Source organism: Procambarus clarkii, chromosome 10, assembly GCF_040958095.1.
Source record: "Procambarus clarkii isolate CNS0578487 chromosome 10, FALCON_Pclarkii_2.0, whole genome shotgun sequence".
NCBI classification, from domain to species: Eukaryota; Metazoa; Arthropoda; class Malacostraca; order Decapoda; family Cambaridae; genus Procambarus; species Procambarus clarkii.
Genome location: NC_091159.1, coordinates 51,932,806 through 51,945,911, shown reverse-complemented (window position 1 = coordinate 51,945,911; position 13,106 = coordinate 51,932,806). Strand labels below are relative to the sequence as shown.

Below are 13,106 nucleotides of genomic sequence, written 5' to 3'. Positions count from 1 at the left end.
TCTCTTTCAGCGCCTCAGTGTCGCGATCCAGAGGGGAAATGCCCGCTGCATCCTCGGTTCCTGCCCGGCGTCGGAGGAGTTCGAGGAAATCTACAGCCTCTAGGAAGCGAACTTTTTCTTGTGTCCTCTTAATGTTCATTTTTTGTATAAAATCAGATATGTAACTGTATAACCTTGCATAATAAAGTGTACATCATAATAAAAAAAAAGGGGGTGGTAGGAGAAGTGAACACTCTTTCGTATTCAGAGTTAAATGTCAAGTTTTTCCCTGAGTGCTCTGTGTTCCCTTCTCTGAGGCTGTGGGTCCCTATAATTACACCAGTGGTGGTACCCCCCTATATAAAATATATATATATATATATATATATATATATATATATATATATATATATATATATATATATATATATATATATATATATATATATATATAAAGTACAGCGTAAATTATCTGTATACAGACTTTCCTAAGTACAGAATATTTTTTTTTTACTATATAACTATCTTTTGTATCTAATATATCTTCATATATCTACAAATGATATCACTTAACTTGACTTAAGATAACGTGAATCACTTGGTGTTTCTCTGGTGTAGGGGTCGCCGGGGTCACCTGGGCCCGGAGCCAACCCTACAGCTATCCTGTCCCTCCTTGTCCTGTAGACGTGAGTATACTACCGAGTATGTCCCCTTATTATGTGTTATAATAATGTGCGAAGATCAAGCTCTTGTGTCCTTCAACTGCTCGTGTTACTGATGGTGTTCTTCGGTCTCTTTTCTTGCCGCTACAGTGGTCTTCGAGTACTACTCCAAGACCTTGTCGACAAGTTACTACTCCTTCAGGCTACTTACTCGTGAGTACATCACCAAGTTAGTCCTCTTAGGTCATATAATGATGTACAAGTTAGGGTGCATTTGTGTTCATCGAATGTTTTGAATAATTTATATTTTTCCTTTCGCCCTACACAGCCGGACGACAGCAACTCCACTAATTGTATACCTTGTCGTTGTGTTCTGGTGAGTATATCACCAAACTCGTCCTCTTGTGTCTTGTAATGTTGTGTCAGATGAAGCCCCTTGTATTGCTGCACTCCTTCAGTAATTGATGGTGTTTTTTTCTGTCCCGCAGTACTGTCCGCCGCCACCACCCCCACCACCTCCGCCACCACCTCCTCCACCTCCACCACCTCCACCACCACCTCCACCACCTCCTCCACCACCCCCACCACCACCCCCACCTCCACCACCACCCCCGCCCCCACCACCACCCCCTCCGCCACCACCACCCCCACCACCACCACCACCCCCACCACCACCCCCTCCGCCACCACCTCCACCACCACCCCCACCACCACCCCCACCACCTCCGCCACCACCCCCACCACCCCACCACCACCTCCTCCCCCACCCCCACCACCACCTCCACCACCACCTCCACCACCACCTCCACCCCCACCTCCCCCACCACCACCCCCACCACCACCTCCACCACCACCACCACCACCTCCACCACCACCACCACCACCACCACCACCTCCTCCACCACCACCTCCTCCACCTCCCCCACCACCCCCACCACCACCTCCACCACCACCCCCACCACCGCCACCACCTCCACCACCTCCCCCACCACCACCACCCCCACCACCTCCCCCACCACCACCACCACCACCTCCACCACCTCCACCACCACCTCCACCACCTCCTCCCCCACCCCCTCCACCCCCACCACCTCCCCCACCACCACCACCTCCACCCCCACCACCACCCCCACCACCACCACCACCTCCACCACCCCCACCACCACCCGGCCACCACCACCACAGCAGCGACCCCCTGGAGTGGCTGAGGGAGGCGGTGCCAGGAGAGCCAGGCGTGGACTACCCAATCCACGGCTGGCCCATTGTTGACACCGACTTCTCCTGCGCCGGCCGACCTGACGGTAAGTGACGCAAACATTGCGTCCGCCAGAGTAAATTTAGTTGATTTATTATGCACTCATACCCTTCCTGTGGGCGGAAGGAGTGAAGGGAACCATCAGGAGAATGTCCTTCCATCAGAGTACGTGGTGTCTGAGAGAGAATCCTCTGTGAACCGAGTATCAATATGGCTTAAGGCGTTGAGCTTTGCTTCAACACAAAGCTTGAGATGATCACTGATGTGCTTCTTGGGGGGACAAGGAGGAGTTAAAATGTTAAAGGAGGTACTCTCCCACGGTGCAGGAACGTGCTGATGATGGCATCAATTGTAAATCTGATAAATTCGGAGTTTATTTGCAGTTTTAGTAATCAATTTTAACTCGAGTCTTCCCTGATAAAAGAAGGCTACCGTCAGTTTTTGAGCCACTTTCCTTATACAAAAACACTTCCCTACAAATATTAAGCTGTTATAGAGCAGTGGCTCCCAGCCTCTGTCAGGTCCCTCCCACTTTCTCCACAAAATCTGTATTGTCCCTTACCCCTTTTAACTTCACTCCTAACACAAATGTTACTACTATATCATCTCTAATTTAAGTTTTGCTGCACCTGTTCCGCCTCTTTGATATGTCTCATCTCCTGGCAGGCTACTACGCTGACCCTGAGATGCACTGCCAGGTGTTCCACATCTGTCTCTTCGACAAAGACACTAAGATGCTGTGCCCCAACGGTACCATCTTCAACCAGGAGCACTTCACCTGCAGCTGGTGGAAGATGGTCGACTGTTCCACAGCCCAGTCCTTCTACGAACTCAACAACGAGATCGGAGTCGTCCCTGTTGACAGCCCCTACCAGGTGCGGTCCCCCAGAGGCACCGCTTCCTTCACCGCCCCCAGTGTCCCCCTGTCACCCTTCATCTTCATGATGTTTCCTTCTCGTGTAGCGAAGGAAATCCCATCCCAACAACCTCTATAGCTCATCGAGTCCATTCAACCTTTACCACGCGTTGCAACTGCCTAATCATACCCACAACTATTTTAACCCCAACTCTAACCATTCCAGCTCCCAACAACAGCCGCTCAAATCCAGCAATTTTTCCAATCTCAACAACCGTACCAACCTCAAAACAGCTTACACATCCTCTCTAACAGCCGACATTTCTTGATCAACCTTATTACACTCCTGCCAACTTATCAATATCTGCCTCTCAGCCTGGTGGCAACCTGTCCTCTTAGAAATAACGTCGCTTTTGGCCGTTTGCCCGTATGGCCGAAAGTGGATGTAATTTGAAAATAAACAAAGAAATGAAAATAAATTTGGGATTTTTTTTTCAACAACAGTAAGTTAAGGGTCCTCTGATATGTTAGGTGGGCAGGAAATTCTCATAAAGTTTCAAAACGGTATGAAAAACGTTAATGGAAAAAAATCCTTTTCTAAGCTTGCCGAGTAAGCCGGACGACTCAAACAGAAAACGGAACAGTACGTCACTTTTGTGAGTGGATTTCATTTCAAATTACGTCCAAATTTGGCGATAGCGCGCATACGAGCCAAGAGTGACGTTATTTTTAAGAGGACGGGTTGCTCCACCAGCAATCCACACATGATCAGGATGCAACATCACCTCAAGGAATGAACCAGCACGCTCCCTACCATGAGGCAATAGTCGGATGGATCACACTGATGACCTCCCTCTGGTGAGACACTGACGAAGACGACGACGCAGGTCTGGTTCCAGGCACAGCAGATGACACGGGTCCCTACAGGAGGCTACATCACCTTCTATTACTGCCCAGATATGTACCATAAAATATGTTCAAAATATGTATATGTACAAACATATAAATATATATATATATATATATATATATATATATATATATATATATATATATATATATATATATACAAAACAACAATGTCAGACCACAGAAGAAGGTTTTAAATAAGGAATTTCCTTAAGTATTTTCGAACTTAATAATACATCTTCACAAGGATCCTTCTAAAGATGTATTATTTAATACGAAAGTACTTAAGGGAATTCCAGTCTTAATCATTCCTTCGTGGTCTGATATTATCACATTGTTCATCACGTGTTAATATCTTCATGATTTAAAAATATTTAAATGAAACGTTTTAAACGTGTTTAAAACGTTTAATTTCAAACATTGTAAATGTGTTTAAAGTTTGACTTTATGCGTTTTTAACTTGTGAAAAAATGTGTTACACAGGTGATGTTTGTCTGATTTGAAATTACTTGCCATTTTAACTTATGTACTAAAATTTAATTACATTTTCTTCAAAAATTGTATGTCTAGTCAATCGAAAAATATGAAACCGTCATCTTTCATATTGCTTCGTGCCAAATTATTAGTGATCATTTTCTTTTCTGAATATAGTTTTGAGTATACCAACGTATTTCTCTCTCTGGACCAAATTCAAATGCTGAACGGCCTAGTTACTAGTCTATGTTAAATTTGAGATATATACAAGAGTTGTTACATTCTTGTACAGCCACTAGTACGCGTAGCGTTTCGGGCAGGTCCCTGGAATACGATCCCCGCCGCGAAGAATCGTTTTTACAACCAAGTACCCATTTTACTGTTGAGTTAAACAGAGGCAACAGTTAAGGATTTGCGCCCAGTAAATCCTCCCCGGCCAGGATACGAACCCATGACAAAGCGCTCGCGGAACGCCAGGCGAGAGTCTTCCCACTACACCACGGAGATTGTAATAAAAAAAATTATACAAACAGAAAAATATGGTAAGCATAATTTGTTTTAGCAAATCTTTTCAATGCTGATTATGTTGTAATAAGTACATGAGCTCTGCTAAGACAAGCCTGAATTTTTTTTTACTGGATAGCAAAGCTTGAAACCGATAGAATCCATTCTTGTAAATCCACTAGCACGCACAGTGTTTCTGGCAAGTCCTTAATCTTAATATTCCCCGGAATACGACCCCGCCAAATCGTTTAACAACCAGGTACCACATTTTACTGTTGGGTAAACAGAGGCTTCAAGTAATAATTGGCGCCCAATAAATCCTCCCCAGCCAGGATACGAACCCAGGCCAAAGCGTTCGCGAAACGCCAGGCGAGTGTCTTACCACAACGCCACGTGGACTGCCAAGTCACTTGTCGTCCACAAATGTACACAAGAAAAAACATGCCGCGGAGTGCAATTCGAAGAGCTTTTAGATACATGGAAGAAAAATAGATTATTCAACCAAGATCTATGGCCAGAGAAATAATGCATATATGACAAATTGTTAAAATGTGATTTCTATAAACTTAAGAGAAAAAAATCTTCCTAATGTATCAAGATATCTAAAAATGGTGTGATGTTCATGGATTCTATCACATCTATGAAGGAAGATTTTCAAATCAGGATTAGAATCTAGCAATAAGGTTCTGTAAGTGTAAATAGCACAAGAGAATGTGTAGAGTGTGAGAGAACGGCGATCTTTCAGCTAGACTGTTACCCTATGGCTGCTGTGCATTGAACATTTGTATTCGCATGTCTAAGATCACCAGTACATCCTGTTGGGTGTCAACGGGTTGGGAATCGCAGGAGTAGTTAAAAAATCGTGTGTGTAGCGACATATGATGCCTGGCTGTACTAGAAGAAAAAGCACTTTATACATCTAGCCCGTATAATTATGGGCCGGGTGGGTCACCTCACAACTTAGCTGCTGAGTGTAGCAGGTATCATCTTGGTCTCGGTTGACCTGACCCGGCCAACGGTAGTTGATAATCCCATTCCCCTCCTCTCCCCGCCACACCAGTAAAGTTCAGAGTTCAGCCAATCAGATTGTGTGTATAGTTGAAAGGTCATTCTGATTGGTGTCATTTGATTAGTGCTCTCTTTGTAGGCTTTTCTTAAATGAGTCAAGTGTGAGCCCGGGTGCTCTAGCCTCGTCTCTCCTCCTCGTGGAAGCTGTTTAAGGTACAAGATGTGTGCTTCTTTGAGCTCTAGAGCACCGTCACTCCCGACAGCTACAAGTACTCATCCCAGACAATTCAATCGAGACGCCTTGCCATTCTTTGGCGACAGAAGAGCGCGCTTTATGAATATAGTGTTCTGTTTAACGAGTAAATTTTACTCAATTGACTCTCATTTTGAGGTGCTTAATTAAGATCCAGTGAGCCCGGTGGATGGCTTTGACACTGTTTGGTGACCCCATTCAGAGTGAATCGTCCCACGGAGGTCCGGTGTGGCCCGTGCACCTGTTTGTGAAAATATTTTTTCCAACACATGTCAGCCTTTATATTGTGCGTGCAATTGAATTTCCCCGAGCATGTTTTGTGCTCCAAACTGTCCTTTCGCACACGGCAGTGGTGTTAGTCATCCGTTATTACCGAAGTGTTCATTATTACCGGTGTTAATGTTAGGCTGATTATGTCACCTGGGTACTGTCGTAACGAGACAGTACTGTGCGTAGATGTGCCTCTGGCACCCTCATAGAGACAATTATCCCATTTCCATGTGTGTGTGTATGTACATTTTTTCATTGTATATTCGAATTTTCGTGAATAAATTCATATGTTAAGCAAATGGTGTTTCAGGAAATCCTTTCTCCCTTACATTACAAACTGTGGCCGACTCGGTCCCACAACAACGGATGCTCTTCCAATATGGGCACCAGATCATAAATGTGATATATATAATGATATAAAGATATATATAATGTCCGTGTTGGGTTATACATTCCGCTGTCTGTATCGGGAGCAACCGCGCACCTGTTATAGGTGTGGTCACGAGGCTCATCTGGCTGCAGCGTGTAACTAGCAGCAACTGATAGTGTACATGTTTTTCGTGCGGGGGATTTTCCGCCCCTCTTGTAATTGGACGGTTCTGAGGACGGAGTGGATCCTGTGCCTGAGGCGCCTGATTGCCTGTCTGCTGCTCCACCTGTTGAGGCGGGTTCTCCAGCTTGTGCGACACATCTGGTAACAGCCGTGGCCCCTTGGGGTTGTTGAGCCGGTGTGCGTGGGGTGTCGGGCCGTCGCCTGCGCTGCGTGAAGTGGAGGATGTCCCAGTGGAGGTCCATGTCCCGCCCCCGCCTGTGGATGTGGTCCCGGTTCCCGAGGACCCAGGTTCTTCTGTTTTGGAGGGAGTGCTTCGGCAGGGGGTAGTGCCAACCATGCCTGTGAGTGTGTGTCGGCGACTGTAGTTCTGATGCTGCCATCCCTTTGCAGAAAGGTGCGCGCCGGTGTTCCGAGACTGTTTCCCTGGATGATGTGGACAGTGCGGTCGATGTGGCCTCTGTGGATTCTTCGGATAGTGAGGGTGTGGACCGTATGGATATGAAGATGGTGGCCGTGCCAGCGGTGGGGCCTGGTGGGAGTGGAGCGGTGTGCTCAAAGCCGATCGCGGCGGGCTCAGAGTGTGTCTCCCCTTCGTGGTGTGCTACGAAGGGGAGACACATTCTGAGCCCACCGCGTTCGTGGTGTGGTGTGCCTACCTCCTTCCAAGTCATAGCTTGGGAGGAGGTAGGTCCTCCGGGGGAGGAAGGGGAAGTATGGTCCTCCTGTGTCCCCCGCTGTAGATGATGGGGCTGTGAGGGGCTCCGTGTTGCTTCCTGTGCCTCCTGCGGTTGGATCCCCGCAGTGCGGGGTTGCCTCTGATGATCGAGACCTCGTCTTGGTGTTGAGGAAGGATGTGTGATGGGGGGGGGCTCGGTTCCTGTGCCCAGTGACAGGGGTCGATGCCGCGCCTGCGTCCCCTGCGGTTCCCCCTCCTTCGTTGCCCCGGTCTGCGGGGAGCCTTGTCCCGGCTGCCGGGGTTGTGACAGGTGAGGGTCCGGTGTTGGGCCCTTATCGGGATGCCCGGGTGCTTCCGATCCTGTGGTGCTCTTCCACTATCTGGGTGCTGCCGGTGAAGGAGTTTGTTTATAGGGTGCCGGATCGGATGTCTCAGCCAAAGGCACCGCCTGGTGACCGGGTGTCCTTTGACACGTTGATAATTTGGGCGGCGTGCTGCTTGCGCTTTCCGATACAGAAGTTCCCGGAAAAATATTAGTAGATGTCTTGCGCACAGCGCTTCACCTTGAACCAGCTGACGCCATACACTCGACATTCCGCCCTTCAGTGCGGTAAGTCTCCCGCTACCATCCACCTCTGTTTTAGTCGCTGCTCCTCTATCTATGACACGACGCGTCAAGCTCTTTTGACATTCTTATCCTCCTCAACGTAAACGTGTCTCCCAACAACTGTCCTGGTGCAGACATCGAAGGGTGATCCTTTCAAGCAAACTGCACCTACTATCAAGAAGAAGAAGAAGAAGAAGAAAAGGGCTTCTCACGACATGCACAACTCGTCAAAGACTCCAAATTATGAGTCGACCAACCGAGAAATTGGCATAGTGACCTCAATGGCAAAGAGAAGAGCTAAGTACCCGACTTTCCCCACATCATTTATTGATAGTGATCACTAATAAATATTAGATAGGTAAGCCGGTTACTAGCTTATGAAGCCTTAACACCAAGTAAGCTTCACTACTACACCATACCAATATTTCACATGTCACACCTGTACTTTATATGTCATTAAGCCATTATTACAGCCCATTCTTTTTGCAGGTGTGGTTCAAGGGAGAAACATCCAGTTGAGCTGTTAACATCTGCCTCTACAGATGCCAGTTTACAGATGTCATTACATAGGCCAAGACCTGAACCACATGTGGCCAACCAAACACAGATGTTGGAACAACTCTCTCACGCTACCTAATTAGGCCATATCAACCACACAGGTAAGGACACCCATTTAACTGTTTACTAACCCATGTTAACAATAATATTGTGTAAGTACTAACCTTACACTGTAGTCTAGTCCACCATATGTGGTATAATTTAAATGAAATTAATAGTAAATGTTTATGGTTTATTATATCACCACCAATTGTGGGATAAGCTGTGTACATTTACCAATTACCCCCCAACTATGTGTCAAAGTAAACCAGGAAGGCTGAATTTACATACAGTCCACTAAAATAAATATTCAAGAATTGAAAAGCACATATTGCCTGCTAGGATTACCCACAAATGTATAGTAACGAAATTATAAAGATGAATTTGATCCCAGAGCTGGAGGTGGCACCCAAGAACTATGTCCCTTTCCATATACTCCGTCCAAAATACGACTAATTAAAATTTCATTTAAATTGAACAAAGAGCAACGACATTACAATGGCCAACATCTAGAGGCGGGTCCAAGATCTAACGTCTGATATTGCTAGACACAAGAAGGACCCTTAATGTTGATGAGCCGGAACTGCCCCTTGGCCAAGTGGCCCTGACATAAAACTGACGCTTTTCGGGTGAGGCCGAAACACAATACTTTCCCCTGACACGAGAGGGACATTAAATTTTGATGACACCAAATCGCAATATTTGCCCAAAACTGAAATTAATAGAAAATTAATATTAAAGTAATAGAAAACTGTTAATTATGCTTCAACTTAGCATAGTTAACTGCAATTTGGTCTCATTCCTGCTAATGACAATGTTAACTGGTTTGTTCGTGAGTAAAAAAATACCTAGGTACTGTATACAATTTATTTAGAAGCTAAGGGTCTATTGGGATACATGACGAGTTACTTCGCCACGTAACACTGGGTAGTGAAAGTTAACTTAGCTGAATCTACTTGACAAATTAGCAGCGTCGCTCCCCGCTAAGGAACGTCCTCACACATAACAATAGCCAGAGGCTTCGCCAAGGCGGGTATATAAGCTGAAGATTTACAGTGTCATCTTCCAGTGAAGTTGTCGATTGCGACCCGTTGCAGGGAGCAGGGAAGATGCGGCTGGTGTTAACGAAGCTTTTGTTGGTGTTGGGTAAGTTGAGAGCAGCAGTGGAAACCTGAACTGTGTGTGCGTGTGTGTGTGTGTCGTCGACAGTGTCGGGGTCCAAGAACTCGAGGATTAACCTGTAATGAAAAGTGAATAGGAGAAGGGAGGAAGTAATTTTTATCGTATTTGAATGATTTTTTTCATATCTGCTTTTGAAGTACTGGATTGTATACGCTTGAGTACGTCTTTATCCTGTCCATTCAACTCCGTCATAACTGGCAGAACTACTCCAGAGGATACCTATATTCGCGTGGCTCTTCTATGGTCTTCTGTTACGCTTTGCTCTCCTTAGGACACAGTGAGTTTGTCTATGCTTCAAAGTATTTTATATATCACGATCATATCTTCTCTCCTTCAGTAGTTGTGATTAGGGCTCTTATAGCATACCGTCACAGATCAAGTGTTAAATTCCAGAAATTAGAAATCTGTTGAAGACAGAACAACATTTGGTGATGGTGTGGGTGAGGTCAGAGAGCTCAGGATTAAATAAGTAATACTACATATTTTTGAAGCGTCATTTTCAGTTTGGTTGCCATGTTAAACTTTGTTTCTGGTCAAAGGCTGCCGATTCTTCGCGCTAATTTAATAGGTTTCTATACTTTCACATTTATTCACATACTATATTTCACTCGGAAGAAATTACTCCAGCCACAGAAGAGAAAAGAAACGTCTTGGCAGCCTACAAAGCCTGCCCAAGTCAGCGACACTTGCAAATCCTTCGGGCCGTCCGCTGCAAAGTGCAGCAGAGCACCAGGCGATGTGCCAACAACTATTGGCTCCAGCTCTGCTCCCAGATACAGACTGCAGCGGATACAGGCAATGTAAGGGGAATGTATGACGGCATCAAGCAGGCCCTCGGCCCAATCCAGAGGAAGACCACCCCCTAAAATCTGCCACAGGCGAGGTGATTCAGGACTAGACACTACAGCTGAAGCGCTGAAGCGCTTGACCAGGTCGGACGGTAAGTTCTTCAACCTCGCCAGGCTAAGAGCCAAGTCAAAGGTTCAGCTGAGGTGTCTACATGACTTACTTTTTGTCGACGACGCAGCAGTCACCGCCCACTCAGCTAAAGACCTCCAACAGCTCATGGTCCGCTTCAGCAAGGCCTACCAGGCCTTTGGACTCACTATCAGTCTGAAGAAAACACAGGTCAAGGGACAAGGAATGGACTCCCCACCTGACATCAGCACCTCTGATTACAAACTGGAAGTCGTCCACGACTTCGTGTACCTGGGCTCCACAGTCTCTGACTCCCTCTCTCTTGACACGGAGCTCAGCAAAGCTCACTAAGGCAGCTATAACCATGTCCAGACTGACAAAGAGAGTGTGGACCAACAATAAGCTGACCGAGTGTACCAAGATCTAGGGGGCCAGATTCACGAAGCAGTTACGCAAGCAGGTACTTACGAACGTGTACATCTTTTCTCAATTTTTGATGGCTTTGGTTACATATATTAAACAGTTTACAAGTATGAAACTTCCCAATCAACTGTTGTTATTGTTATCAACAGCTTCCTGGTGCTTCGGAGCTCATTAACTGTTTAATAGTTGTAAACAAAGCCGCCAAAGATTGAGATAAGGTGTACAGGTTCGTAAGTGCTTGCGTAACTGCTTCATGAATCTGGCCCCAGGTTTACAGAGCCTGCGTCCTGAGCACTCTGCTATATGGCACCGAGTCCTGGACACTCCGCGCCCGACAGGAAAAGAAGCTGAACGCCTACTACATGCGTAGGCGTTCAAAGTATTTTATATATCTCCGACACATCTTGGACATCACCTGGCAGGACAAGGTGACAAACACCAGTGTCCTGGGGAGAGCTAGAATCCCCTAGCATGTACACAGTGCTGAAGCAGAGACGAATCCACATGGCTCTTGTGGTGCGAATGAGTGATGGCAGGATCCGCAGTACGGAGATGCTGACGCAGGAACACGTCCAACAGGCAAACCCCAGCTACGGTACAAAGGCGTTTGCAAGCGGGTACCTGAAAGTCCATGGACGTCAATCTTGCCACGTGCGAAACATTAACCGCAGACTGATCAGCCTGGAGGACAGTCTATTCAGAAAAATCTCTCCAGGTTCGAGCAGACATTGGCCAAGCAAGCGGAGGCAAAGAGACAGAGCAGGAAAGCCGGTAGCCAGGAAGAAAGACCAGAATCAGACTTCGCTTGTGATCAGTGTGGGATGGATTGCCACTCTGGGATTGGCCTCATCAGTCACACCAGACGCTGCACCAGGACTGACAACCAGGGCGCAACTCCGTAGTCTCCCGAGACTGAAGGATGTCTACTACTATACTTTCATGATGAGTTTGGTAGCGTTAAACTCCATGAAGTGTGATAATCATGTAGTCTTCAAGCCAGTTACTGTATAATGTTTATAATATCTGGTGGTCTTGTTGCTATTAATCTGATCTTCTTGTTGTTAGTGTCTGATGATCTTGTTGCTATTAATCTCATCTTGTTGTTGTTAGTGTCTGGTGGTCTTGTTGTTGTTAGTGTCTGGTGGTCTTGTTGTTGTTAGTGTCTGGTGGTCTTGTTGTTAGTGTCTGGTGAAACTGGTTTGATGGGCTCCTACTATACTTCCCGCAGCTCCTCACTGATTCGTTATAAAATGAAAAGTCAACCAATCACAACTATCATTAAAGTCACCTCCCTAAGTTAACTTTGAGACGTCACCTGCAGCAGGGACTGAAGTAATGCCCTTCAGCCCCATCTATTGCCTTAGGAACACACATTTATATATGCAGGAGGCACATATATGACTTTTTAATACATAATTTATCCTTAGACTAAATATGGTATTATTAATCTTTTATTTCCAGATCTATCAATAACATTATGATAATATAATTACAGCTTAAATAACCTACATGGGGGATTCCTGAATACAGTATGTGAAACAATAGCTACTATTAAAAGTAACTTATTTAGAAGATAACCTGACCTAAGATAACCTGACCTGAGATAACGTAAGTCATTTGGTGTTATCTCTCTGACGCAGGGACCGTCAGGGTCAGCTGGGCTCGAAGTCTGGCCTACAGTTATACCCCGCCACCATGTTTAACATATCTTCCCGTAAGTATGTCCTTGGGATCTATCACTTAAGCTGCCTACTGATGCTCTAATGCATAATAAACTAATATTGTATACTCATGTTGTAATGTATAATGAATTAATTCATTACATCGTAATGTCATAAAGATGAACTCATGTTCTATAATGATGCTCTCATGGTGTATAATGATGTTCTAATGTTGTATAATGATGGCCGATACGAAGCTGTTGTGGGAGTTGGATTGTTAGCGTTAGTGAACATGTTCTTCGTTTTCCTAACTCCAACC

General features: G+C 45.7%; 1 protein-coding gene across 1 annotated transcript; it reads left to right on the top strand.

Annotated features, from left to right (window-relative positions):
• Positions 1–1,816: 1,816 nt before the first annotated feature.
• Positions 1,817–3,600, top strand: LOC138363170 (uncharacterized). The gene is made up of 2 exons (XM_069322160.1): positions 1,817–1,942; positions 2,563–3,600. Exon 2 carries the CDS (start codon positions 2,583–2,585, stop codon positions 2,889–2,891), a length of 309 nt encoding a protein of 102 aa, XP_069178261.1. The 5' UTR covers positions 1,817–1,942; positions 2,563–2,582; the 3' UTR covers positions 2,892–3,600.
• Positions 3,601–13,106: the final 9,506 nt, after the last annotated feature.